The sequence below is a fragment of the Lissotriton helveticus genome, chromosome 2_1 (genome assembly GCF_964261635.1).
Source record: "Lissotriton helveticus chromosome 2_1, aLisHel1.1, whole genome shotgun sequence".
In the NCBI taxonomy this organism is placed as follows: Eukaryota; Metazoa; Chordata; class Amphibia; order Caudata; family Salamandridae; genus Lissotriton; species Lissotriton helveticus.
Genome location: NC_136059.1, coordinates 316,052,476 through 316,078,582, shown reverse-complemented (window position 1 = coordinate 316,078,582; position 26,107 = coordinate 316,052,476). Strand labels below are relative to the sequence as shown.

At 45.6% G+C, this 26,107-nt stretch overlaps 1 protein-coding gene across 2 annotated transcripts in view; it reads left to right on the top strand.

The window, feature by feature from the left end:
- MTMR12 (myotubularin related protein 12) overlaps positions 1-26,107 on the top strand; it is an 813,877-nt gene that overhangs the window by 493,014 nt on the left and 294,756 nt on the right. For both annotated transcript variants that reach the window (XM_078674902.1, XM_078674903.1), the window contains exons 6-7: positions 420-513; positions 5,975-6,104. In XM_078674902.1, the coding sequence (XP_078531028.1) occupies positions 420-513; positions 5,975-6,104 (224 nt within the window). The remainder of the gene's footprint in view (positions 1-419; positions 514-5,974; positions 6,105-26,107) is intronic.

Sequence of the window (26,107 nt, the reverse complement as noted above, 5' to 3'; positions counted from 1 at the left end):
TAGTGTAAATATACATAGCATGCCACAAGTTACATTTAAACTCTTCACTCATGGTGTATTTCCAATGCCAACTTACAATTGCTTTTTGTAAAATTCAGTAGCCATGTAACTTATGTTTGTAGGGAGAGCAGTGTAATACAGATAGGCAATATCCCTGAGCATTGTCTTAAAACATGCTGGCCAAACTGGCATTATGGTCTACCAACCAGTTATTACTCTCTCAAAATGTTCCTTTGTATTAGTTCGTAATTTGCGTTGTTCTGAAAATAGATCCATATCAGTGAACCTTAAAAGTACTGTGTCAGTCCTAAACCACGTTGTTTATATCTTTACGCCATGGTTTAATCTCAAGTTGTTTTCTCTTTGTATTTTGATACACGTTATTTCTTTTCTACATTGACATGTTGTTCCTTTCACAGATCGTCAGTGGGATAATTCATCATATTCAGAGTCCTAAACTACTTAAACGTTTATTTTTATTCTCATATGCTGCTGTTGCTTCTAATTATATAGGTAAGAACAGTTTTTTGAGTTTGATTTATGCTGCAGAACTTCTATAACCCCTGTTTTGTATGTGCTAGTGGGTAAAAAAAAGAGTTTATATGTTTAGAAATGAGGTTGTTTATCTCTTGATGGTTGGTTCTCCTACAAGTACCTGACAAAGCTGGACTTAAGTCCCACCCATTCAGTTTAATTCCAATACATGTAATTCCCCTTTCAGCTGTTGACTGCTTAAACTTTGTTTTTGCCGGATAATCTCTTCTAATGATTGGTACTTTAACAGGGCCATAGACTGTAATGAAAGGGCATAATACTGCAATTGCATTTATGTACAGCACTATTTACAGAGGTGCAAGACTTTAGAAATCTATAAGCTGTGGTGGTTTATTCCAGTTACTATTCACCTCAGTTGTAGTCTCTGTGCTAAAAATGATCCACAGTAACCATTATAGCAGTTTATCGCTTTAGAAATGAAAAACAGAAATATTCTACATTGGAAGAGTGTTAATAGCAGACGAGGTTCCCCGGTGCACACTGTGTGTATGTTCCTGCATAATTAAAAATCATACGTATCCGCTATCATTAATTACTTTCATAACATTACACATATGTACAATCTGAAGCACAGAAAGTGAGTGATTTGCTCTTAATTGCATGATTGGCTTAGAACCAAGCTCTAGAAGGTGGAAAGTGAGTACTAGTGAACATGTGTTAATATACTTAATGAGAACATAAACGGGTGAGAAGCCATAAGAACCAAGATAAGGATCACCAGAAAATTAGATCCTAGACAATTTTTCCAAACAAACTTAGACACAAGTGTAATATCTTGTAACATTATGATAAAAAATAATTAATATGAAGTTGATATTTAGAAGATGCTCAAAGCGTAGTTGTACCAATTTAAATATTTAAATTGTGACATCCTAAAATAAAATGACTTAATCTTGAAGAAGTAGTAAAACAATAAAGATAGATTCAAAGAAAAATAATAGCTAATACAATGTCATCAAATATAAAAGGAGAAGAGTGAGAAAAAATATTGTAAGATGAGAGAAGCAATGGTTGTGAATTAAGAAGGTAAGGAGACGAAGAAAAAAGATGAACCCAGGTGGTAACATACTGTAACAAAATCGGAAAAAGAAGAACAGATATATTAACAGTTAGCATGGTCCAGGTTGCATATTCTATTTAGAGAGAAGCTATGTTACGATTTCATCACTTCTGAAATTCCCATATTAGGACATTTCTCTGTATTCTTTGTCCTACAGCACCTCTCAACATAATGCTGGCAGACTCTTCCGTGCTCAGGCATGGTTTATTTCTCACTCACCAATTCTTTAATTTCTCATCCCCCGCAAAGAAGCTGATTCATGCTAACTGGCAGACAACACTGGACAAGAACTACAAACACTCCTGAAAACTCACTGTATGTGAAATGTTCTCCAGCTCCACCCTATAACCTTTCTCTCTCTCTCTACACTCTTCCCCATGCAGTTCTGTAAACGTCAGTTTACTTTATCATCCAGTCACCAAGTCCCTAAGGACTAACATCTGCCTTTGTGCTTCATGAATTTGTGAACATAATTTTGTGATTTTTGGGTCTCCCTGCTAAAATGCAGTGTATAATGCGTTCATCTCTTGGTTACAAGAATTTAAGCACTTTAAATTGAGGTATATGTAAGTTAAGTGAGTGAGTAGTAGAGATTAGTTGAGAGTGAGTAGTAGAGAGTAGTAGAGTAGTAGTAGAGTAGTAGAGAGTAGTGAGTATTAGAGAGTAGCAGAGAGTGAGTAGTAGAGTAGAAAGTAGCAGAGAGTGAGTAGCAGAGAGTGAGTAGCAGAGAGTGAGTAGCAGAGAGTGAGTAGCAGAGAGTGAGTAGAGAGTGAGTACTAGCGAGTAGTAGATAGTAGCAGAGAGTAGTAGAGAGTGAGTAGTAGCGTGAGTAGAGAGTGAGTAGTAGCGAGTAGAGTGAGTAGTAAAGAGTAGCAGCGAGTGAGTAGTAGAGTGAGTAGTAGAGAGTAATAGAGTAGTAGAGTAGTACAGAGTATGTAGTAGCAGAGAGTGAGTAGCAGAGTGAGTAGCAGAGCGTGAGTAGGAGTCAGTTTGAGAGTGAGTTTGAGAGAGTAGTAGCGAGTAATAAAGAGAGAGTAGGAGAGTAGTAGAGAGTAGCAGAGTGAGTCGTAGAAAGTAGAGAGTGAGTCGTAGAGAGTGAGTCGTAGAGAGTGAGTCGTAGAGAGTGAGTCGTAGAGAGTGAGTCGTAGAGAGTGAGTCGTAGAGAGTAGTGGTGAGTAGGTAGTAGTAGAGAGTAGGTAGTAGTAGAGAGTAGTAGTGATTAGAAAGTAGTAGTGAGTAGTAGAGTGAGTAGTAGAGTGGGTAGTAGAGAGTGGGTAGAAGAGTCGGTAGTAGAGTCAAGAGCAGAGAGTGAGTAAATAAACATCACTTGTCTCATTTAACCATTAATGTACCACAATAGAAAAAACGGAAGCAGCAAAACACGTGCAAGAGCAGTGAAAAATCACAAAAATCATACTGCAGAAATGTATCTCTAGGGAGAATATTCCATCACAGCGCTCCTAGAATCAAATAGCTTTGTCTGTAAACCTCCTCAAAACCAATGCTGTATACAATGTTTAATCGCTGAGGCACTGCAGAGAAACTAGAGGCTCAGACAAGCCTTCTACGTGAACATCCGAAACTGAAAACTCCAGCAGGCAATGAGTGCTCCCCTCTCTGTCCTTTCAGGAGCTGTGTCCTCTCTAACTGTCCCTCCTCTCCTCCCAGGAGCTCTGTCTCTGTGTTCTTTCTCCCCCGGGAGGCTCGGTCTCTCTGCCCTCTCTCCTCTCAGGGGCTCTGTCTGTGCTCTTCCTCTTCTCAGGGTCTCTGCTCTCACTCCCCCGGGAGGCTCTATCTCTTGTGGGAGGGCGCCCTGCACTCTGTTGTGTGCTCCTCGTCCGGACCCCTCTGTCTCTGCCCGAAATCCGAGGCGCGAGGCCAGTGTCTCGGGGCGGCGTCTCTCGTTGCTGTGGGAACGCACCTGGGCCCTGCCCTGAGCTGCACTGGGACAGGCCTCTTAGCCAGGAGCCCAAGGGCCTGGGACCACATAGGACAATCCGGGGAACTCTGTGTGAGATTTCCAGACAGGGCATTTTGTAAAAGCAAGCGTTGGCAAAGCAAATATGTCTCATTTAAAGATTAATGTACCACAATAGAAAAAACTGAAGCAGCAAAACACGTGCAAGACCAGTGAAAAATAACAAAAATCATACTGCAGAAATATATCTAAAGGGAGAATATTCCATCAAGGCGCTCCTCGAATAAAAAACCTTTGTGTGTAAACCTCCTCAAAACCAATGCTGTATACAATGTTTAATCGCTGAGCCACAGCAGAGAAACTAGAGGCTCAGACAAGCCTCCTACGTGAACATTTGAAACTGAAAACCCCAGCAGGCAATGAGTGCTCAACCACCCTTAGAAAGTAGATAGAAAACCAGGAAAATCAGTAAATAAACGGAGCGCGGTGTGCAGTAAACAAGGGACATATCTGTTTGACTGCCCTTCAACAACAAGCTGTTGGCGTTGTGTGTAAAACATAGTGCGTCCCAGCTAATTAAGGCGAGTGTGTGATGCCGCGAGTGAGAGATCCAATCCTGGTGGGCGGGGCTAAAAGGAGGCAAGGCGGCAACAAGGATGGACTAAGAAGCCTCCTTTTCAATGGTGAGCCTGTGTTTTGCATGCAGGATGACACCAGCGAATGAGAAAGATGGGTGGGGCTTCAACTCTGCCTCCGAGAGCTTCGGAATCTGAATTAATTACAAGAAGCACTCGATACCGAGAGCAGCACATGTGCTGCTTTCGACAACCGCGACCTAAAAAAGTACTGCCGTAAATTTGAAGGCACATGAATGCATGGTGCGCCCACTAACAAAATGCTGTAGCGGCCGCGTCAAAGGCTTTTTTTGATTGTTAACTTTGCCAATGGTTTTTAGCAGCGTGGCTAAAGTCATTAGGTCATAAAGAGACCTATTGGCTTTGCAAATGCTGTTACAATGTTTGTGCGTTATGTTGATTCCTGCTCGTCTTTTTGTTTTAGTGTTTATTTTAACTGTTTAGAGCCCTGTTCTCAAAAGTGTCACAAACGTATTCTTAAAGATTGAACCCAATATTAAGTTCGGAAGCAATTCAGAAAAACATCTGTGAGGCCTGTGAATATGCTTCTGATGGATACTTTCAAGAGTAATTACTAGCCTGTTTCGATCCTAGGAACACTAAACTAAACTGTGCCCTTGTAAGATTCATGGATCACGCAGCAAAACGTGAGGGGCCCATTGTCTGTGATCGCCCGTTGGGATAACGTCTTGGCAGGCCACACCTGTCACTACTATCCATATCGGACATTACTTATCCTCCCTTTTAAATGAACTTTTAAATGAATTTTTTAAATGAACCTTTGACATTTTTTAAATTTTGTACTTGCAGTGGTTTTTTAAATCACGCAATAAAGTTATTCAAATACTCATGACATCTTTCAATGACAAGGCAATGTAACATGCACATATTTCTGCTTGCAGAATCATTGGTTCTTCGAAATTTTCTTTTGTATCCCCACCGAGAAAAAAAACTAACTTTTCTGTGCTTTTCTTGTACTTCTATTTACATCCACAAATACACATTTACTCCTGCTTTCCACAAGAATATATCCACAAGTGTATTGGTAGTAGGAAAATAACTCTAAAATGGCGTTGCACTCCCTAAAACTGGAGTCCACCATCCTGTGCCTAACTGCAAATTTCCGAACACTAAAACTACTCCATATCTGTGGAGGTTCCATTGAGTTAAAGCCATTTATGAGAGCACAAATATAACTGCTTTGTTCTTTAACTATGTGTGGCAGTAGTTTTTAAAACATAAATGGTTGCATGTAAATACCCTGTTAACTCGACCCCCACATTCAGTGCACTTTCCTGTTTTGTAAATTTGATATACTTAGCAGTGGCTGTCTATATTGTCTATATTGGCCAAATGAAAAAAGGGTTTGGTAAGAGCTTCTCTTGTTATAGGGAAATCACAATTTGAATTCATCCTGAATGTTGTAATCTAGATGTAACTAATTAATGTAGCCACTAACGACTATCGTATTACTAGATGCAAATATTTATTGGCAAAAAACCCAAGGGGGTAGGTTGTTTTTCAATTTTGAGGGTGTGCTAATGACTAGTAGAAACGTATCTCTGAAGGTAATAACTCCAAATTGCTAGGTCAGGGTTTAGGACAAGGTTCTTATCCGAAGAACTCATTCTGTGTCCTGCAAAAGAGTACAAGTCAGATTATTTGTGCAGTTAATTTTCAAATGTTATAATGCAATCTATAATTTAAAAAACTTGACTATATTGCCTTTCTAGTGTCATCTTAAATAAGTTGGAGGTATTTAATGGTTTTTGAAATTTTATCAAATGAACTATTGTATATTTTCAGGAACATATACAAAATGTCAGACTACAATGTTTGACACAATTAAAGATTGGAGGCTGGAACTGGAACGTGTCAAAGCATATATGAAATATAAAGTAGCGAGTACCAATGAAGGTTACGAAATTTGTGGAAAGTAAGGAAACATTTTTATTGTTATTTTGCGGGTGGGCTGCGCATGTATTTATGTGTTTTTTTTAAAATGTTTTTTTCACAGGTAACTAGAAAAAATGCATATGTTAATACGCTGAGTACTATATTTGCTATTGGTAAAACTTGTGGTGCAGTCATGAAGCACTTTTCGATATTCATTCCATTTTTCCAGGCCTTTATCCTCTTAATTCATTCTAAGTGAGGGTGAATCATCATCATGAAGATTAGCAATCCTGCTTATTCTCTAAGTTTGTCAAACTGTTTAGCTCATTGCTTTCTTTAAAATATGGACATGATGAAGGGGGCGTGGCTAGCACCTGAGGAAGATGTCCATCTAAACCTGACTCTCCTCTACAGTGGGAGGAGATTGGTAGTACATATAGCATGTGAAATACCAGAACATGTCCTGCCATGTGTAGCAAATGGACATGCTGTGCATACTTTTTTTTAATATAATGGAGTAAAAGAAGCACTCCCGACCCGTACTCTGTCCCATACGGGCCTCATGTAAAATGGCCATCCTCTAATCTTAGCTAGGAGAAACCTACCAGACGGCTTAATATCCTTACAGACCTCTCCCCAAGGATTTGTTCTCTATGATATAGCTGCTCCAGATCAGCAAAAGACTTCAAGATTTATTGCTGGAAAGTACAAAAGAATTGAGGAGTTAACTTGAAACAATACACAGTATGCCAAGATGGCAACACCCATCCTCTCTATACACAGATAGTTCTCCTGCAGGCCTCCACACCCCTGTGCCTTACATATTAGCCACAACTGCCCAACAATGTCCAAATATTAGATCCAATTCTCCTAACACACCAGAGATGCATGATCTCTCTCACCTAGAGTCCATAGGACTTGGATATATGGCTCAACGCACTACTCAACCCCTTTTGTGTTCACCGGAGAGCTTACGCTGGACATCACTAGTTCAGAGAGCCAAAGTGATTTAATAAATTGTTCTTTTGACGCCACCTTTGGCTGTGGTCGGATTCAAACAGAGTCTTTCTATATGCTGGACTGTTTGAGTGATCTAGATAGAGCCCAATTAAAATTAATTAAGACCACAATTAATTAAATCCACGACTAGTTAAATCCACGAGGACTTGTCCTGGTTCTGAGATTTGTAGTGCTTGTTCATGAAACAAAATGTTAAAATATATGTTAAATTGTTCATAGATTACCCGGACTCCCTCCTATCTGAACTAATTTGCCTGAGAAAGGACTCGTCTTAACCACAAGGATTGAAGAGGATGAATAGAGAGTAAGCGATCTAGAAAATGGTTGTGAAAAAGATAATTTTGCTAGAAAAAACAATTTTGGAATTCGAAGATAGAAGTTGAAGAGGCAATCTAAGGCTTTTTAGCCTGCCAGAAAAGGTAGAAAAAGATGCACAAAATATTTTGCTGCTTTTGTAGAAGTATGGATTTCACAAACTCTTGGTTTGTCATTTTAGACTTTGAGATTGAAAGAGCACACAGAATTCCACCTAGAATGTTAACCAACGTAAAAACACCTAGACCAATGTGACATGACGGCTTACCTAAGACAAAAGGCACAGACAACGAGGACTGGTGGATCGCAAACCTCCCTCTGTAGCTTTCGTTTTTCCCCAACTGGACCCATGGACTACCGAGACCAGAAGCCCGTCCTGCCTCGATGACTCGCTGGAGGGAAACCTCTACGAATCGGGAAGCCCGGAAGACGTGGCTCCGCCCCTTCACGTCACCTCCTACGCGTACTTCACTCAGAGGGAATCCCAGAAGGAGGTGTGGCCTGACACCGAACAGGGAGACGTGACAGAAGGCGAGACGGTGGTGCTGTTTGGAGACGCCAGATCCGAGAAGAAAGAAGAGGACGTGGAGACCGGGAACCGAGGACTTCTGGAGGAGCCAGGAGGCCAACGACCCCACGAGCCGCCCAGCCACGAGCGTGGCTTGTGCAGCTACGCAAAACGCTTCACAGTCTGGGTGGGGAGGCAGGAGAGAGCGCCCCCGTAGCTCTAGAAACTGCGTTCTCCACGGTTTTTTTTTGGTTTCTTTTCCGTTTGCTAGCTTTATTTTGGGCAAATCCAGTTTGAGCACATCGCCTAACGGAACCTGCTACGAGTGTACCACGTGTGTTCGGGTGCCCCCTCACTACCCCCCAGCCCCCCCCCCCCACCCCTTTGCACTATAAACTGAGGGACAAGGAAATTTACATTTGTCTCCCTCTCTTTGTTGCCTGCCGCATGGACCCGGAGTCTGTAGGGAGCCGCCGCCAGTCCAGATGGGAACAAGTCAGAAGAGAAACCGGGAGAGAACGGAATCCTTACTATAAAGCGGACTCTGAAAGACATTCCCCAGAAAGTCTGACTCTTAACAGGGAAAACTCTATTGAAAGCCATAAAACCCTTTTTGCCCCAGACTTGGTGTCTGTGCTAGTCCCTTACCCACGCAACAACTGGTGTCAGAAGTGGGATCCCCTGTCGAATCCATCTGTACCCCAAAGATGGACATCTTAATATAGCATCTGATAAAGGGGCAAGAAAGACTCGAATGCCCCTGTGGAACGGCAGATGTCTAATGCGCAAGCAGACAGACGCTTTCAAGAATACTTTCGCTACACTGATGGAAGGATTGCAGCCGATGTTTAGAACCCCTCAGGCAGCCACCCCGTAAGAAACCCGAAGCATACCGCATGGTCATGCCGGGATTGCATTACAAAAGTATGACCCGGGTGAGGACCCAGACGCATTTCTACTTAATTTTGAGCGAGCTGCAAGGGCATGTGGATTGCCAGAGGATAGATGGCCATTCTTCTTAGCTCCCCTGTTAACAGGAGAAGTGCAGTCAGCGTACCCGGTGGCCAACGCCACGGGCGATACCCCATACAACGTGATCAAATACGTGAGCATATCGGGTTTATTTCCAGAAGGAAAGTGGGCAACCCGGAGAGAACCCTAAAACCCTGTATTTTCACCTTAAAATGGCTGCCGATAAGTGGTTACGGCCGCAGTCCAGTACCAAGGAAGACATTATGAAAAAAATCTACTTGGAGCAGGTTTTGGAATCGCTACCCTATGGAACACAAAGATGGTTGAGGCAGCACCCCCACCACTCCCCTGAGGAAGCCGTAGAAATGGCCACACCCTTTTCGAGAGCTCAGCCACGCACCTTGTCCTGGGAGAATGATAAACAAGGCAAGAGCCTATCCACCAAACTAGAGAAGAAACCTCACCCGGTGACAGAACCACTTAAGAATAAGTTTGCAAGAATCGAGATACCACCATTTCATGGACCACAGTGATTCGAATGCGGTGACTGGGGTCACATCGCTCGCATGTTCCCAAAACGGAAGAGGAGTCAGGAACCCATGGTAGTGGGCTATGTTCCACGATCAATCCTATACACCGCTGAGATGGGGCCAACATTCCATGTAAGTGTACATGTGAATGGAAAAAGGGTGAAAGCTTTGCTAGATTCGGGGTGCAAACAGTCAGTCATACGTAAGTCCCTGGTAAAATCACAACAAAATGTCCCAGATACCGTGGTCCATATCAAATGTGTGCATGGGGATATCAAACCTTATCCTTTAGCTGTCATCACTATTCTCCCTCCACAAGGTCCTCCCTGCACTGTACAGGTTGGGGTTTTAGAAGCACTTCCAGAGGAGCTCATATTGTTCACTCACACCATTGAGCGGGAATCTAAGAAACCTCACAAAAAGGGAGAACAAGATTACACCCCTTCGGCATTGACCACCCCAGAGCCATGGGTGTTAGACAAAAGTTTTAGGTTTGCCCAGTCCAACGACCCCACCCTTTTCAACACATGGGAGGCAGCCCATGTGGTACAGGATGCCCCTAACCGTCCATACCCTCAGTTCCTCATAAGAAGTTATTTACTCTACAGGCAGGGAAACCCGAGGACCCAGAACAACTCATAGTACTCATCATTCCGTGAACAAATCCTTTTTTTCTCTCACTCTCACCTCACGGCTTGACATATGGGAGCAGAAAAAACGACCCAAAACATACTCTGCCATTTCTATTGGCCTGGTATATATATAAAGACATCAAAATATATTGTCAAGCCTGTGAGGAGTGTCAAAGGAAGAACATATAACGTCCTCCAGCAGTTCATTTACAGCCCTTGCCTATTAGGAATCCATTCGAGAGGGTTGGAATGGATATAATCGGGCCATTACCCCAGACCAGAAAAGGGACCCAGTACGCCTTGGTGATAGTGGATTATGCCACCAGGTTTCCCGAGGCTTTCCCCCTGAAAGCCCCTACCTCTTCAGCTATTGCAGACAGACTAGTGGAACCTTTCAAAAGGGTCGGATTCCCTAGAGAGAACTTTTCGGATCAGGGGACGACCTTTTTGTCACGCTTAATGAAGGAAGTGTGCAAGATACTCGACCTTCACCACATCCGGACCTCGGTTTATCATCCCCAAATGGACAGCCTTGTAGAGAGATATAACAGAACTATTAAAACCACCCTAAAGAAGATGTTGGCAGTAGAGGGCAAGGAATGGGACCGGCTCCTACAATTGGCACTATACATCATCAGCTAACTGTTCAGATAAAGGGATGCACTCCTAGTTTCACCATATTTCATTTCTCTTTCGCATTTCATCGAATTTGCGTGCAGAATGGCAAAGGTGCCTTGCCCATTTGGCACCTAAGAATGAACATAAATGAAGCAAGGGGCGTAACTACGCCCGAACCAAATGCACAGCGAAGTATGCTCCATTAGCAAACGTAATGTCATTTGAGGAAGCATGCAGATAGGCATTTCTGCTGTTAAAATCGAGAGATGAACTAAGAAATGTGAAGGGGAGTTTTTAGGATTTCACGGAGTGTTGCATGCGATGAAATTAAAGGTTGGGTCATATTGTTAATTGCATTAGAACTAGAATAATTTAATATGCAGTAACATGTATGATAAATACTGATTGGCTGTCATTTAATGAAATAACCAAAAAGAAAATAGCTGGAGCAAATATACTCTCTTATTGGTAGGCCTTGATAGAGCACCAAGTTTTGAGCGCTTTTTTAAAGAGGGACAGAGACGGTTGGGCCTTAATCTCCGGTGGGAGGGCATTCCACAACCGAGGGGCAATGATGGAAAAAGCTCTGCTGCCCCATCTGTTCTTTCTTGCGCGGGGAACTACAAGCAGATTAATCTCCGAAGATCTAAGGGTCCTGCTAGGAGCATAGCGAATTAAAAGAGAGCCCAAAGGGTCCAGAGGGCCGGCTGAAAGAGCTCTATAGGCCAAATACAGGATCTTAAATGAGAGCCTCTGTTGAATGGGAAGCCAGTGCATGCTCTTCCTGGCCATTGTGGCAGAGGATGCATTAGGTAGAGCCAAAACAAATCTCGCAGCCGCGTTCTGCACGACCTGAAGGCGCTGGATAAGGCCCTTGTTGGAATCTGCATAAAGTGCATTACAGTAGTCCAACCTGGAGCCCACTAATGCAACGACCGTCTGCTTACGTGCTTGGGGAGAGAGATAGTGCAGAATTCTTTTAAGGATCTTAATGATCCCCCAGCAAGTGGCCACCGTTCGGTTGACCTGGAGAGTCATGGACAGCGATTTGTCAAATATGACGCCGAGATTTCTGGCCGATTGGGAAGGAGAGGGGCAGGTTCCCAAAGATGTAGGCCACCACTCCTTAGACCAAATGTCCTGGTCTTTGCCAAAGACCAGGATCTCTGTTTTATCGCCGTTCAACTTTAGGGAGTTTTGGATCATCCACTCCGCAACTGTCTGCATACAGGTCCTAAAGTTGACAGCGGATGTAGTAACAGAGTGAGCCAGAGACACCATGATTTGGGTGTCATCGGCGTATGACACAACCTCCATCCCCTGTGATTTTACTAACCTAGCAAGTATTTACTTGTTGTTTACAGTGACCCCCGAAGAAGGGCATGTTCCTGCCCGAAATGCATTGGGTTTTATCTAATAAACACTGCCACTAGACGTACTTTGCATCTGTCATGTTCTTTTGAAAGGTCAGATGGGGCACAACTGAACAGTAGAAACTTGGAAAATAGGCGAATGTTGTCGTGTGGGGAGATGAAAATACGAGTACATGAAAGAAGAGGAGTACAAGAATTGAAGTAGCAGTTTTAAACAGTTCAAATGACATTACGTTTGCTAATGGAGCATACTTCGCTGTGAATTTGGTTTGGGGCGTAGTTACGCCCCTTGCTTAATTTACTATACATCATCAGGTCACAAGTTCAAAGCGGTTTGGGTTGCTCATCCTTCGTGCTGTTGTATGGACGTCAACCCCGTTCCTTACTAGAGATGACAAAGGAAGCATGGGAAAATGAAACCGAGGAAGAAAACAGAGGAACCTTGGAATATACCCAACAGTTAAAATCTAAACTATGGAAACTGAGGGATCTGGCCTATATCCACCTAGAGAAAAGCCAGAAGCGACAGAAGACCTATTATGACCAGGGCAAGAAATGGAGAAGCCTCGCCAAAGGTGATTAGGCTTTAGTCTTGCTCCCCTCCTCAAAAAAAAAAACCTCTCTGAATGGCAAGGGCCTTACCAGGTGATAGAGGTCCTAGGAAAAACGACCTACCGTCTACAGATTACTCCCTGTAGACAACAAACATATCACATAAATATACTAAAGAAGTGGTTAGGAGCTCCTCCCAAACGGTAAATCTGACCGTTCCATTAACATGGAAAGAAATGAATACCCTAGATCAACTTGTAATCAACCAAGACCTGACAACGAAAGCGAAGACCTCGCTGCGGAGGACATTGGAACCCTTTTCTCCCACGTTTTTGGACCTTCCCGGGAAGACCACACTAACAGAACTTCAAATACAGACTATCCCAGGAAAAATATTGAAATTAAGACCTTACCGAATACCTGCAGCCAAGTGAGAGGCCGTAAAAAAGGAAGTTCAATCTATGTTGGAATTATGTGATATCCGTTCCTCCTCCAGTGATTGGTCATCATCAATAGTATTGGTACCTAAACCAGATGGAACAACGAGGTTCTGTATGGACTTTAGAGCCTTGAATGCCATCTCGTCATTTGATGCATACCCCATTCCTCGCATCGATTTAACTAATCGAGAAGCCCACTAAATAACAACGCTCGATTTGACCAAAGGATATTGGCAGGTGTCTCTCAGGGAAGAAGACCGAAAGAAGAACGCTTTTGCCACAGCAGAGGGCCTATAGGAGTTTAACCTCCTCCCTTTCAGTTTGCATGGAGCACCTGCCACTTTTCAGAGGCTCAGGAATACGGTGTTACACCCCCATTCCTTTTTTTTTTAAATGTGTTTTTATTGCAGAATTAGAAACAAGACCACAACATAGGCCAATCATTACACTTACAGCATCACAGCCTTAAAGATGACAGAGATACCATACACAGCCATTTAGCCCACAACCCGGAGGTTGGGCGGCACTCCAGGGCTATCCTTCCCAGGAAGATGTTTCTGTGTACCCCGTCCCCTGGGTCCGATCAGCATCACTTTTTAGTATCTGCTTTTACACCCCCATTCCTACTACTGTTTAGCCTACTTGGATGAATTGAATTGAATTAGGCTTTTATATAGCGCGGCTGCCACCCTACGGGTATCCTGGCGCTCAGACTTAAATAGATCAACCTAGACACAGACCGGGTCAACAGTAGGGGCAGGCTTAAGGATCAATCCTGGGGAAGAGCCAGGCTTTTAGGCTCTTTCTAAACTCGGCCAGAGAATTAGCTTGTCTGATATTCTGAGGCAGCTCATTCCATTAGTGGGTGGCTGCCACACTAAAGGCCCTCCCCCCCCCCCATCCTAGAGCGCCTAAATCTGGTGGTCGTCCGCAGATTTGCGCTAGAGGAGCGGAACTGCCTTTTGGGATTATACCAGGTAAACGTCTCTTGCAGTGGGACAGGACCTGAGTTATGCACAGCTCTGTAGACAATTCAGATTGATTTAAAGTGTACTCTTTCTTTAATAGGCAACCAATGAAGGTCTCTCAAAGCCAACGTTGTAGAGGATCTGCGTTGCCTATTTAACACCATCTTCGCCGCCATAGACTGGACTCTCTGCAACCCCTGGAAGATGTATTGCGGTGCTCCCAAATACAGGGAATGGCAGTAGTCCAGCCTACTCAGCACTATATTCCTCACTGAAAGGGAGCGCAAATCTTTAGGAAGTAGTGGAAGGATCTGTCGTAGCATGCGCATTAAAGAAAGGCATACGCCAACAGAGTTGTTAGCCTGCGACTCCATTTGAAGGCTATTGTCCACCAAGACTCCCAGATTGCGTACCGTTTTGGCTGGAGCCAGGGGCTCCTCCTCCGGTGTAAGCATGAACTCCAGAGGTAAATGTTGGGGCAGTCTGGCTGTGGGGCAATATACCACCTATGTCTTCCCTCCATTGAATTGTAAAGAATTACTCTTAAGCCATCCAGCAGTCTGACGCATACACTCCTGGAACGTATCCATCGATACTGCTTGCTTCCCCTCAAGAGAGAACACCAGTTGAGTGTCGTCCGCATAATTAACCAGGTCAATACTAAAGGATTTGATAATGGGGAACAGGGGCTGTAAATAGATGTTAAAAAGGATGGGACTAATCGCAGAGCCCTGCGGTACCCCATAGTGCACTAGAGACTTACTGGAGGTAAAAGGTGTCAGTCACCATATGTTGTCTTCCTGATAGGTAGGACCGTAACCATTGTAAGGCCCGCCCTGACACCCCTATACTCTCCAGCCTTTCCATCAGTATTGCGTGGCTCACCGTATCAAATGCGGCTGACATATCGAGTAACACTAGAATGGTGTCACTCCCATTGTCAGCACGCATTCGTAGGTTATCTAGTACGGTAGCCGGAGCAGTCTCAGTGCTGTGACCTGGGCGAAACCCAAATAGGTCCCTGTCCAGCAGATGATTGTCTTCCAGATAGCATGAGAGACTTTTGCTGACTACTTTTTCCAAGATTTTAATTGGATAAGGCAAAAGGGAGATGAGTCTGAAGTTTGCTGGTGTCTTAGGGTCTAGCGAGGGTTTTTTCAACAGAGGTTTCACTACTGCCAGCTTCCACACCTCTGGAACAGTTCCTACTTCCAGGGATTGGCTGCAGATCTGTTGCAGCCAGGGGAAGGTTTCTTGACCAATAGTTGACAACGTGATATTCATCAAAACATGGGACGATCACCTAAACCACTTGCACTCCATCTTGACCACCTTGGAACGAGCCAGGCTACACATAAACTCAAAAAAAGCCAGAGTGGCCTATCCAAAAGTGAGGCATCTGGGGTACATGTTGGGACGGGGTCTCAAAGCTCCCCAAGCAGACAAAGTAGAGGCAATAGCAGGAACCCCCTTTCCACAAAACAAAAGAGATCTCAGGGCCTTTTTAAGCCTGATCTGCTACTACAGGAGGTTCATTCCCTAATTCGCGGAGATTGCCACCCCCTCACCAACATGCTATTTAAGAATAGCCGACCACAACAATTCCAAAACCCCAGTGAACCCATGACACAGGCTTTTGATGCCCTGAAAAGAATAATCACTACCAGCCCTGTCTTAGCTTCCCCAAACTTCAAGAAACCCTTCATACTGCATACCGATGCTTCCAACTACGGCCTAGGCACCGTCTTATCCCAACTGTCTGAGAAAGGAGTAGAACATCCGATCCTATACATTAGCCGCAAATTATTCCCTCGAGAAACCAAGTATTCCACCATAGAGAAGGGAGTGTTTGGCAATTAAATGGGCGATAGACAAGTTCAGGTACTACTTAGAAGGGACTCCATTCACGTTGTACATGGATCATGCCCCCTTGCAGTGGATGTATAACAATGAGTCACAAAACCCCAGAGTAATGCGCAGGTTTTTGGCACTTCAACCCTTCTCTTTTGTACTTCGTCATAGAAAAGGTAATGACAACAGCAGTGCAGATTATCTATCGAGGGTCTTCCCTCTACCCAAACGGGAGAAACCATGGGAGGAGGTGTGTGACACGACAGGCTTACCTAAGACAAAAGGCACAGACAACGAGGATTGGTGGATCGCAAAACCTCCCTCTGTAGCTTTAGTTTTTCCCCGACGGGAACCATGGACTACCGAGACCAGAAGCCCGTCCTGCCTCGATGACTCGCTGGAGGGAAACATCTACGAATGGGGAAGCTCGGAAGACGTGACTCCACCTCTTGACGTCACCTCCTACGCGTCCTTCACTCAGAGGGAATCCTGGAAGGAGGTGTGGCCCAACACCGAACAGGGAGACGTGACCGAAGCGAGACGGTGGTGCTGTTTGGAGACGCTAGACCCAAGAAGAAAGAAGAGGACGTCGAGACCGGGAACCGAGGACATCTGGAGGAGCCAGGAGGCCAACTACCCCACAAGCCGCCCAGCCACGCTCCTGGAGGAGCGTGGCTTGTATAGGTACGCAAACGTTTCACGGACTGGGTGGGGAGGCGGGACAGAGCGCCTCCGTAGCTCTAGAAGCTGCGTCCTCGCAGTTTTATATTGGTTTCTTTTCCGTTTGCTTGCTTTATTTTGGGCACATCCACTTTGAGCACATCGCCTAACGGAAACCTGCTACGAGTGTACCACTCATCCCCCCTCCCCCTTTGCACTATAAACCGAGGGACAAGGACATTTTCATTTGTCTCCCCTATATGTTTCCTGCTGCATGGATCCGGAGTCCATAGGAAGCCACCGCCAGTCCAGAAGGGAACAAGTGAGAAGAGAAACCAGGAGAGAACGGAGTCCTTACTATAAAGCGGACTTTGCAAGACATTCCCCAGAAAGTCTGACTCAAAGACGGAAAAATTTATTGATTGCAATAAAACCCTCTTTACCCTGACTTGGTGTCTGTGCTAGTCCCTTACCCACGCAACAACAAATAATCTTTAGACTTCTAAGACAGCCCCATTCTGCAGTGATACTGGAACATATGAGGAAAATTAAAACTATTGTCTGGAATGGCCACTGAATCTGAACTTAGTAAGATTATGTCAAATAAACTGTCAACCGCAGAAAGGGATCCTTAGCCCTAATAAGTAGGCTGAATTAAACATAATCTTCTCCTTTTCTAGCCCTCCAGAACGGTCTATCTTCAAAGGTAAAAACATCCTATTTTGACAAGCCTAAGGACTTTTGGATTCATTCATCCATGATCCATCACACTTAAGAATGGACCATTAAAGCAAAGCCTTTCTCTCGCTATTAGTTAAACTTCCTCATTGGTGGACATCCTGCATATTGCTCAATAAGATATCACCTATTGTATGCGTTGTAATGTAGAATATCCTTATCCTAGGATAGTATTATTATTGGTGACTTGTAGAGCGCATGGCTAACTAGAAAAGGTTTCCCAGCGCTAGCCTCCTCACTAAACCTAGGACAATCAAACATTTAAGTTAACAATTATATAGGTGGAAACAGCCGCTTCTGAATGAAAAACTGTGAGCGATTTGAAGGCTCCAAGCGAATCTGGCAGATAATTCCAAAGCTTAGAGTGGGGATACACAAATGCTAGGAAATATTGCCAGAGCCTCATGGCTAGATCGAACTGCACGGTTTGGAAAGTATCCAGACACCAACGGCCTCAGCTATGTTGACCCTGTATTAGCAATGCACTTGTGCATTTAGCATAAGGTCCTGAATTGGACTTGCCGCTCAATAGGCAACCCGTTCAGAGTATGTAGGAAACTGGCTAAAGAGGTGAGCCTGGGTGGGTGAAGAAGTTAGCAGCCTGTCGCAGTTTGGACATTTTGGAGCCATTTGAGAAAGGATTTTGCAACACCCAGAGTCAAAGCATTGCCGTAGTCCTGTCTGGAAATCACCATAGCCTGGACTACTGTTCGTTGAGCATGGACCGGAAGGAATGCCAAAATTTCCTTTAGCCATTTAACGATGCCGAAGCAAGTGGCAGCCACTTTATACATCTGGTGACTCATGGACAGCTTGTCATCTAGCCATTCTTCCAGACTTTTTACCACCTGAACCGGGGAGGGGGCCTTACACCATAGTAGACAACCAAAGATGAGGACCTCAAAGGTCGGGTGATTGCCCACTAACAGAACCTCTGTCCTGTCCAGATACCCGTGTAGGGGGAAAACTCCAGAATTTTCTCCTACTTTGAAGGAGACTCTAGGTATAAAAATTGAATGCTCAGACCCATTCTTCAGTATACTCCTGGACCTGGGGATACTACTGAAAGAGGATGCCCTGCTTCCCTCTGCTTGAGGCCTGCCCTGCTTGCTGAGAAAGAAGACTAGATCTGCACTCTTCCTCCTAGGCTGAAGTGACTCGAATGCAAAAAGAACAAATAATGGACGGAATGCTGAACAATGCAAACATTCACCCCAGTCACAAATATCTAGGTTTAATCCATTGTTTTTTTTGCTCACCACGCCACCCCAGTTTGGATCCAGCCATATGCAAATCAGTTTTGGCCCTGCCCCTCTCGGGAATAGTCCAGCACGAACTGCCAAGCCAGGTCCAGACTTTAGAACGTTACTTTTTTAGTGGGACTAACCTGGCCCCTGTATCCGGCCCGTGCTCCATCCCAGTAGGCCTGAATGCTATACTTACCTTAAATCTTTGAAAGTGCGTATCTTCGTTTCTAATAATTTTGTTTTTTGTTTCAAATAATTTAATACATTTTACTCTATTTTTAGGTCTCGCCTGGCGATGCAGCTTGAAAGCGCTGTCGCCAGCGAGATCTATTGTTATTGACTTGCTTCACAAGTGGTACAGACCGGTGCACAAGCAGATTGTGGTTTTTGGATGCCCTTGTAAGACGTGCTTGCATTTTGTATGCGCGCACGCACACACACCAGCCGCCCCCAGCCACTGCATACGTACTCGATCGTGTGCTTGTGAAGACGTGCTTGCAATCTGAACGCGCGCCCACACACCCCCAGACGCCCCAGCCGCCCCACGTGTACTCTATCGCTTCGCTCAAGAACAAACACACGTACCAGCCCCCGCAGTACAACCGAGCCCCACTCACCGCACTTGCATCGACTGCCTCAGCCGCCACTTTCTGCCACCACCGCGGGCTCTCCCTCAGGCACGGGAGCCCCACGTCACCACTTTCCAGTCGGCCAGCCACTCCATGTGCACGAGCTCCCCCCGGAAGTCCCGCCCCACAACAGGCATGACTCTTCCGGAATTCGCGCCGGCGGCTTGTTGTTTATTGACACGGGTCTGAACTTATGTTCAGCTGAGCTAACACTGACGGAATGCGTGTGCAGTGCCGAGAAGCCTAGTTATGTATAGAATACGTGTCGTATGTCCACCATCGACCTCGTAAACAACTTTTTAAAATCTTGAGGGTTCCTGTGCAATTTGTTGTATAAAGGTGCCCAGCAGTGCTGAGCCCTTGATACAGTCATGTGCTAAGTAGGTTCGGTGAACTGGTGCCGTGGACGCTGCAGAGTAGGGCTCAGTACCCTGAAGCGGACTGCTGTGTGCCGTCTGTCCATGTGCACGCTCTTTTCCTCATTGTAATGGTGCTGCTGTGCTGTTTGCCACGGTATGCCTGCGCCCCTGTTTATTCTCTGCATAGACACTCCGTCCTCGCGCCTCACTCTGGCTCTGTCCCGTGAAGTGTGCTTGGCACCGAGCACACGAGCGGAGGCTGCTGAGCATTCGCGGGCCATTTGGGCAGGTCCATCAGCTTCTCACCCAGGTGGCCTTTGGTCACCCCACTGGCGCCTGATGGGTCGGCTTGTGTCCGAATAGAACCGGGGGTCTCAGCCCAGCTCCCGCCGCAGAGGTCCGCTTCTCTCTAAATGCCCTTGTTATAAGCAGCTTGCTTGGCCTCTCTGCCGACGCAGCCCTGGTGTCGGTGGCCTTTCTGAGGGATAATCCGTTAGACACCGGTGCATGGAGCTCTGTCCCATCCACTGCTGCGACTTCTCTGTTGAGGCTGCCAGCGTGTCCGGGTCTGCAGAGTCCTGTTTAATGTACTCAAAATGCTATATGCCATATTACGTTAACTTCAGCGCCTTGTTAGGGGTAGTAAGTGCTATACAAATTCAATTAAAATGTAAACCGATATATTGGATCTCTTGAACTCCAACCACGTTAAAAGAAAGTCCCAGCCACCCAAATCCAGTCGCAATTGAAAGAAAACAAATGCTCGTCCACACAGCAGTTCAGTTGGGAAAGACGATCGTCAGGTGCTTCGTGCAGAGCGTTTAGGTGCTTCATAATAATGTAAATTGCACAGAAGATGCATGTAACTTGCAATGCGGGTCAACACGTGCCCATCAGTTGATATGCAGGTAATAAACTCATGCACATACAAACGCCCTGGCTGAATGTTATATCAGAATTTGGAAGGTCAAGTGTTGCAACAGAGTCGAACTCGCGCCCCTGCGGCTGGTATTATCTATGTTTTATCTTAGAAGAGCCCACCCTCCAAGTATTACAGAGCGCATGCATATGATTTGGTAAAACAATAAGTGCTGGGGCCCAAAATATTGCTCAGAAGCCAGTTGGGGGGAAGGGGGGTGTAATACCCCGGCCACTTTAATTCACTCTTGCAGGTATTTTTTAATCCGTGCTCTTTTCTCTTGGTCCTTCTTTCCTCTTTAGTATTTTGTCTCTCTCCCTTGCTGTGTCAGATACCGGTGCAGAATAAAATGCCTAGATAACGCATCTACCATTTCCTGCCACTGCAGATCACCGGTGCATAGCGCTTTCCTCCGTGTGCACTTCAAGATGCGAGTCTCGTGTCAGGTTGCCTATAAGGCTTTCTGACAGCCAAGATGTCTCTCCAGTTATACAAGGTACAAGTAGCCGCATGAAGCAGCGCTATCTCTCATGTTACAGAGCTCGTACAGCTCAGTCCTCAGACAGCAGCGTTGTTTTTCAGGTTACAGATCACAGAGGTGTCCTACGGCAGATCTAGCTCGCAGGTTAGCATTGCTTTCTAGCCATAGGCCATAGAGATATCCTGCAGCTCACATGGAATTACCAGGCTTAGTCCTCAAACAGTAGAGCTATAACTCAGAAAATGCATTCCTCGGTATCCCCTAGGAAACACTGCTGTTCCTAAAGGTACACAGGTTCAGGCCCTATAAAGCAGAACTATCCTTGAGGTAACGCAGGCTTCAAATAGCACGGCTGTCCTGCCAGTCACAATCATCTCTTGCCTCCAACAGCAGCGTTATCTCTCAACTCAATCTGAAAGTACAGGCTCGTAACATATACAGTAGTGTATATATCAGGTGACATTGGTGCTACAGGCTCGAAGCTTATTTGCATTATATGTATATAGTGCATTGAACAAGCAACAGAACCATCTCATTCAGCAGATCTTAGTGGTTCAGGCTTCAGGTTGGCAGCCTATCCAACAGTTTACTCGGATCAGAGGTGCTGTCCCTCAGGTTACCTAAATTTTTCAGACACACGACCAGATAGCAGAGCTTTTAGTATTTCTGTCACACACACACAGCCACACACACAACCACAAGCACACACAACCACACACACAACCACACACACAACCACACACACACACAACCACACACACACACAACCACACCCAACTACACATACACAACAACCGCACACACACAACCACACACGCAACCACACACACAACCATACACACAACCACACACATACACACACAACCACACACACACACAACCACACATACACACACACAGCCACACACACAACCACACACACAACCACACACACACAACCACATCCAACTACACATACACAACAACCGCACACACATAACCACACACATAACCACACACGCAACCACACACACAACCATACACACAACCACACACATACACACACAACCACACACACACACAACCACACATACACACACACAGCCACACACACAACCACACACACAACCACACACACACAACCACATCCAACTACACATACACAACAACCGCACACACATAACCACACACATAACCACACACGCAACCACACACACAACCATACACAAAACCACACACATACACACACAACCACACACACAACCACACACAACCACACACATACACACACAACCACACACACATACACACACAGAGCCACACACATACACACACACAGCCATACACACACACAGCCGTACACACAGCCACACACACAACCACACACACAACCACACACACAACCACACACAACCACACACACAGCCACACACACAGCCACACACACAGCCACACACACAGCCACACACACAGCCACACACACAGCCACACACACAGCCACACACACAGCCACACACACAGCCACACACACAGCCACACACAACCACACACACACAACCACAACCAACCACACATACACAACACATACAACCACACACACATAACCACAAACACAACCACACACATACACACAACCACACACACACACAACCACACACATACACACACAACCACATACACACAACCACACACAACCACACACAGGCACACACAGGCACACACAACCACATACACACAGGCACACACAACCACATACACACAGGCACACACAACCACATACACACAGGCACACACAACCACATACACACAGGCACACACAACCACATACACACAGGCACACACAACCACATACACACAGGCACACACACACAACATCCACACAGGCACACACACACAACATCCACACACAAACACACACACCACACACACACAACCAACCACACATACACAACACATACAACCTCACACACACAACCACACACACATAACCACAAACACAACCACACACATACACACAACCACACACATACACACACAACCACACACACAACCACATACACACAGGCACACACAACCACACACACACAGGCACACACAACCACATACACACAGGCACACGCACACGACATCCACACACAAACACACACACCACACACACACCACACACACACCACACACACACCACACACACCACACACACCACACACACACCACACACACAACACACACAACCACACACAACCACACACAACCACACACAACCACACACACAACCACACACACAACCACACACACAACCACACACACAACCACACACACAACCACACACCCACACACAACCACACACCCACACACAACCACACACCCACACACAACCACACAACCACACACAACCACACACACAACCACACACAACCACCCAAACACACAACCACACACAACCGCACACAACCACACACAACCGCACACAACCACACACAACCACACACAACCACACACAACCACACACAACCACACACAACCACACACAACCACACACAACCACACACACACACAGCCACACACACACAACTACAAGCACACACAACCACACACACAACCACACACACAACCAGAAACACAACCAGAAACACAACACACACACACAACTATACACACAACTATACACACAACTACACACACAAATACACACACAACTACAGACACAACCACACACACACACAACCACAGACACAACCACACACACAACCACAAAACCACAATCACACCATCAGTGCACACTTTCACCAGGCCCAGACACCATCAGCCTTTCAGTGCACCGGTCCACCAGGCACACACCACCAGCCGTCAGTGCACTCTTTCACCAGGCACACACCACCAGCCGTCAGTGCACGCTTTCACCAGGCACACACACCACCAGCCGTCAGTGCACGCTTTCACCAGGCACACACACCATCAGCTGGCAGTGCACACTTCCACCAGGCACACCAACCACCAGCCATCAGTGCACAATTTCTACAGGCACACACACCACCAGCCATCAGCGCACACATCGATTGTTAACGCATCCGCAATTAACTATTGTAGCAATCGCAGTATGGCACACTTTGCTTTTAAACATATTCATCTGAAGCGCAGCATGCCACCATTGCTACAAAAATAAATACACGCTTTTTTGGCCTACAATTAATAGACCTTTGTTGCAATTGGTGTTGCAATATTTAGCAATGCCAGTAGCTCAAACTTAATTAATGCGAGACCTATTGCATTGCAAATGCTTGTTCTATTTTGGTGTGGGATTGTTTTTATACTGTGCTTTCACTTTCTTACTGTTTGTATGCATCATAAATACTTGACACATTGCCTCTAAGTTAAGCATGACTTCTTTTGTGCCAAGCTACCAGAGGCTTAAGCACAGGTTAGTTTAGTGACTGTTTGTTGTTCATCCTGGCAAAGATTCTGGCTGTTGCTTGAGAAGGGCTTTCGCCCCCTCAACCAACAACCCAGTTTCTCACAATTGTGCTCAGTGGTGGGATACAGTACTTGTGTAAGCATAGCGCCATATTGAAATGAATTAAAGGAAATTTGTTTTTGTAGAGCGCGGTGGACACGAGCAAGAGCAGAAGGTGTAGGAGGCAGAGAATTTAGTTAAAGAAAAAGGTTTTTAAATGTTTGCAGAAAGTGAGGAGGTTGGGTTCTGCCCGCTGAGGGAAGGGCATTCCAAAGCTTGGCCGCGTTGAAGGAAATGGAGCGGCCGTCACTCCATGATCTTAGAGCTTTAGGAACGAGGGCTAAGTGAGCTGTGGCTGATCGAAGCTGTCTGGGTGGCTGGTAAGGAGAGATCAGGGAGTGACAGATGGCTGGGCCAGTTTTCCAGAAGGCCCTGTGAGCGATACATAGGGCCTTGAATTGGATTCGCTCCTTGACTGGGAGCCAGTGTAGTTCCCTCAGGCCTGGCCTAGATGAAAGCCGGCGAGGGATTTGAAGCAAAGTTCGGGCGGCGCAGTTTTGAATAATCTGCAGCCTTTGAATAGTGGCTTGGGGAGCCCCCAGATACAGAGCACTCCCATAATCAAAGCGGGACAGGATGAGGCCCTGTACCATAATCTGTCTTGCCTAGAAGGGGAGTAGAGGAATGATTTTACGTAACAGTCGGAGGAGACCATAGCAGGAGGCAGATACCACCACCGCCTGTTGGTAGAAATTAAGTGGGCTGTCCAACCAGATACCTAGACTTTTTATTGTGCTTTTTGGGGGAGGGGGAGGACCACAGTAATTTAGCATTTAAAGAAGGGGCGTGACCCAGCGGCATCAGCTCTGTTTTTCCTCTGTTTAGTTTCAGAAAGGAGCGAGTCATCCAGTTAGCCACATCCACGAGACAATCGCTTAGAGTGGATGCAGGGGCGTTCGGCCACCACCAGCTGAGTGTCGCTGAGTGTCGTCGGCATAAGTGATGATATTGATGCCGAACGGACGAACGATATAGGGGGCTCATATATACATTAAACAATGTCAGGCTCAGAGAGGAGCCCTTAGGGACGCCACAATCGAGCGGGAAACTGGGTGAGACAAAGTCAGCTTCGAAGACCTGGAAGGTGCGTTCTGTCAAAAAAGACCGGAAACTAGTGATGGCCTTTTCTGTAACACCTAGAGTGGTAAGTCGGTGTAGCAGAATTTCATGGTTTACCGTTTTGAATGCGGCACTAGAAGAATAATTGCCGCAGTGCCTCCCTGATCTAAAATACGTCTAGCTTCTTCCGTTACTGCAAGAAGGCCAGTCTCAGTGCCGTGTTTTGGACAGAACCAAGTTTGGGAGGAGTCAAGTAAGTTGTTATTCTCCAAAAAGTCAACCAGTGTTTTATTTATGTTTCTCCAATAACTTGCTCAGCCAAGGCAGCAAGGAAATTGGTCTGTAGTTGCCCGGGTTATCTTGGTCCAGAGTGGGATTCTTTAGTAAAGCCCTGACCATAGCTCGCTTCCAAGGGGGAGGGACAGTGCTAGCTAAGATGGAATCATTGAGCAGGTTCAGGACAGTTGATAGGATATTGTCTATGACAGGCAACAGGGCTCGAGGTGGGGCTGGGTCAAGAGGGGAGCCAGATTTGACCTTATACATAAGAGATGTCAGTGTGCAAGAGTCAAGAAGAGGGAAGGAATCCAAGGAGAGGGGCGAAGGAGGTGTAGATACTTTGTATTTTGTCTACAAACAATTCTGCTAGATTATTACATGGAGTTTAGATGTCCGTGGTGTT